We start from the raw sequence: 3,875 nt of genomic DNA on the forward strand, positions 1-3,875 counted from the left end.
TAACGTGCTTTTTATAATCTACACAGAATTACTTGTTGGAATGCAGTTTTGCTCTGACTTTACTTGCTCCCTCTTCCTCTTTAACCACAAGCACATATTTTATCTGTTAGATACTTGCCTATTTAGCCTCTATTCCTGGCTTCAGATTTGGTTTATCCTTCCCCCACTGCCTCTCTTCTTGGCCTTGGATAGGAATTAAAAAGCTTATTTTGGGAGCCTCACCTACAGATGTTTTCTCAAGTCTCCATTAAAGTTTGCTCTTTAATTGATTTCTTAGGGTATTTTATGCTTCCTTCAAGCAGATGACGTAAGAAGTGGATGCCTGGATCTCTAGTAATACTGAATGAAGTTTTGACTATTAACTTCTTTCTATCAGATTGACATTGCCAGTTTAGACAGTCTTGATTTGTAGGACTACTAGCCCAACTGATGGGAAATGTGTCTTGTTATACTGGCATGAAGTTGTAGTTCAATGTTAAACCATCATCTGGAGCTCTACCTACATTTGAGTGCTGAGGCAATATAGTAATAAAGACATTCCTCAGTATTTGTATGCCTGAACTTCATCCTATTATCTAATTTGGATGAACACTGAACACTAGACATACAGTGGAAAGTGGGAACTGTCAAACTGCCTCCTTGTTAGTGTTTCAACTCATGATGGCACTGAGAAATCAAAAGTAGCTTTCACTCAGTTTTAGGAACTCTTATCTAAATATTTAAAAATGTAGAAAGGCAACTCCTGACCACCAGCTTTCTAGAAAATAAGCAGAAATAATACTATTAACAGTTCTTTTAAGAAGAGCTGTTTAGAACCAGCACTTCAGAGTAAAGACATTTAAAATTATTTTTGCAGATCTGCCTGTTCATGTTACAAAAATATTGCTTTTCAGCTTTGCTTATTTCTGTATCCAATGCAGTTTCCATAATTTAACAACTTCCTTCCGACTTCTGAAACTTGACTTTTGAACAGATTGTTCTAGGAACACTGCTCTTCCCATGCAAGTTAAAAATCTTACCTCTTTTTAGAGTTGTAGATGTTTGATTTTGCATTCTCTGTAAAAAAGAGAACTCCTGACCCTTTTTTATGTAGAAAGGATGTCAGTCCATGCCAGACTGGTAGAAGTACTTTCATGTCCCCGTTAGAATGTAAAATATATTATTTATCTTCAAAGATTTTGCACAAATGTACAGTTTTGACCAAGACATCTGACTGACTGTATGAAAAAGTAAATGTGCAAAGCATTCTGAATTATGTAGCTGTAAATTTTACAATACAGCCTGTAACACTAAATAAAAAGCATACTTAGCATTTCCACTATTCTACTAGTAACCTGCAATAGACATTATTTTATACTATTCTTTAGGAATGCTAACAAGAAATAATGTAAAAAGTGAATATGTTGGAAAGTCAGTAGCTGCTGCTGATCTCTGAATGTACTCCTTACTCTTGGGCAATGTTCTGGGTCTCCCATGTTTTAATTAGTTACTAGTTGCACTTGTTTTGCTAGTGCACTCTATCAGACAGAAATATCACTGGCTCTGAAATACTAAGTATAACTCTTTATAGTTCAGATGACACATGTACCAGTTACAAGACAATGTAGCTTTCCTTTCAAAAAAGTGCTTTCACTTAACCACTTCCCCTTTTAAGAACTCTGATGATTAAGCTGAATTGTAGTCCTTTCTATAGGCAGATGATTACACATTCTCACTATTATATAATACAATTTCCATTTTATTTTAAACATACTTTGCATGATATAAAAATATTGATCACAGTGAGCTTTAAAAATTGTTACTGCTATAAACAGAAATGCTGCACAATGGTTTTAGTGGAAATAAATTATATAGTCATTATCTCTTAAAAAAAAAAAAAAAATCACAAGAAGGAGAACCTAGGCTGTTTGGTCATTGGCAGAAAATAAGTCCTTACTGAGTTCTTTACAAAACATGAACCCAAGTTATTTTCTATATTTGCCTTCCACATCTTGAGAAAAGCACAATGCATTTGTCTCTGAAAGCCCCACAGGGTCTCTGGTGAACATTTCATTCCAAATGTTAGCAAAGTTTCTGTTCGTTCGTTCTAATGGAAAAAATGTACACCAAAATAGCAAGTAGTGCTCTCTTCACTAATTCATAAGTGGTCTTTTCCAGTATGTGGGTACACAGCGGCACACTTCTTCACTAAAATAAAATCCAGCATCACAGCGTTTTGTTCGGACTGTACATGGCGGTCTGTAACAACTGAAGAGAAGACAAAAATGGGCATTAGCAAAACATGATCACTAATACTAAACTAGAGTAGAATATATGAGCATTTAGAATGTCATTTCTTCATGGGATATTTAATTCCTACAAATTCACATCTTTTACTTCTGTTCATGTTTGTGCACTTTCCACTGGACTGTTTTTTACAAAAGACAACAAAAAGAAAAATGAATGTTGCTGAAAATAAACTAGTCTACTCCAGTGAATACTTATGAATATTTTTAATGTATTGACTGATCGTAGTTGCATTCTAATCTAGAGTAGTACTTTTAAAAACTTAATTTTGAAAATACAGTAAACTTCTGTATTTAAATTTGCTTGCTATGACCTACTGCATGCTGCCATTTTGAAGTGGCAATCCAGAACTTGGCAACAAAATCTACCATCTTCTTACTCAGGACTGTTTCTCACCTTCTTCACTAATGTAACAAGCCTGAGAGAGATTTGTGTATATATGTTGCACTGTGACTCTGTTCCTGCAGATGAGAACATAACTTCCTTCAAGTTGCAAACTCCTGCAGCCACTCTCTGAGGCCAGCGGGGATAGATCTACACTTCATATTGTATCTATGACCATTCTGAAGTAAAATCAGAGCCTGCATGTTTATTAAAAATCTTAAAGGAAAAAAAAACAGAAATAGCCCCAATTTGATTAAAGTAAGCTTAACAGAAATAGAGCATTAAACCATAAGCCACATTTACCTAAGAAGCAGCAGAACTTGACTGAGAAATAGAACATACACAAAGACAGTATCTGTGGTTGTCCCTGAACTCCTCCTTTTCCTATTTTATTTTTCTATTAAAATAAGAACTTGACCTAAAATAACCTTACAATAACAATGCTAAATACTTTCTGGTGCATAATGGAGACAAAGTACAAGTCTGGGGCTTTTTTCAGATGCTGGCAATGAGTCAAAAGAGAAAGTATATGTTTCAAATTTCATCACAGTTCTATTTAAACTTACATTTAAAGAATGTGTGTCTGTTTGTGAAACATTGATATTATGATCTGTTACTATAATGCATACATACTTCAGTTCAAAGACATTACAGTATTCTATGTTAAGGCAATGTCACTATCCTCTTCCCTACGCGATTCTTCTTTCAGCCTTGTGGCTACTCTTACTATTGTTGCAGATAAGTTAATATGTTGTCTGCTTGTTTTGGATACCAAGTTACTACTTTGCAATAATTTGTTTATCATATGAGGTCTGGATTACATTTACATTAATTCAAGCCAGCTGGTTCAACCAATGAACCTGGCTATGAGGAAAACAATACAGAATGAGGAAGACTGCAAACATGGCACTTATTAACTAGTGACATCTTGTTCAGTGTTTTCAATGTCATTTATCACAGATTATTTTACCGTGGTCTTTTTAATTAAGAGAGCAACATACCACTTACTATATCTGAGATCAGTGTAATAGCTCATGGGAATCTCTCAAAGCCCTAGACATCTTTTCCCCAATGAGGTTTGGAAACAGTGGTAAAAGGCAACAAAAAATTATGGCCTTGCATGTTTATCAAAGGATCTAATACTCTGAGCAAATGAGCAACCACCAGTAGGTTTGCTCAGGGAAAGACGTACTCCATAGAGATGC

General features: G+C 34.9%; 1 protein-coding gene across 1 annotated transcript in view; it reads right to left on the bottom strand.

The window, feature by feature from the left end:
* Window positions 1-1,708: 1,708 nt before the first annotated feature.
* VEGFC (vascular endothelial growth factor C) overlaps window positions 1,709-3,875 on the bottom strand; it is a gene marked incomplete at its 5' end in the record, with an annotated part of 68,906 nt that continues 66,739 nt past the window's right edge. The window contains one exon of the mRNA XM_009996008.1: window positions 1,709-2,247. Coding sequence (XP_009994310.1) covers window positions 2,133-2,247 — 115 coding nt within the window. The remainder of the gene's footprint in view (window positions 2,248-3,875) is intronic.

Source organism: Chaetura pelagica, unplaced genomic scaffold, assembly GCF_000747805.2.
Source record: "Chaetura pelagica isolate M959 unplaced genomic scaffold, ChaPel_1.0 scaffold142, whole genome shotgun sequence".
Taxonomy (NCBI): domain Eukaryota; kingdom Metazoa; phylum Chordata; class Aves; order Apodiformes; family Apodidae; genus Chaetura; species Chaetura pelagica.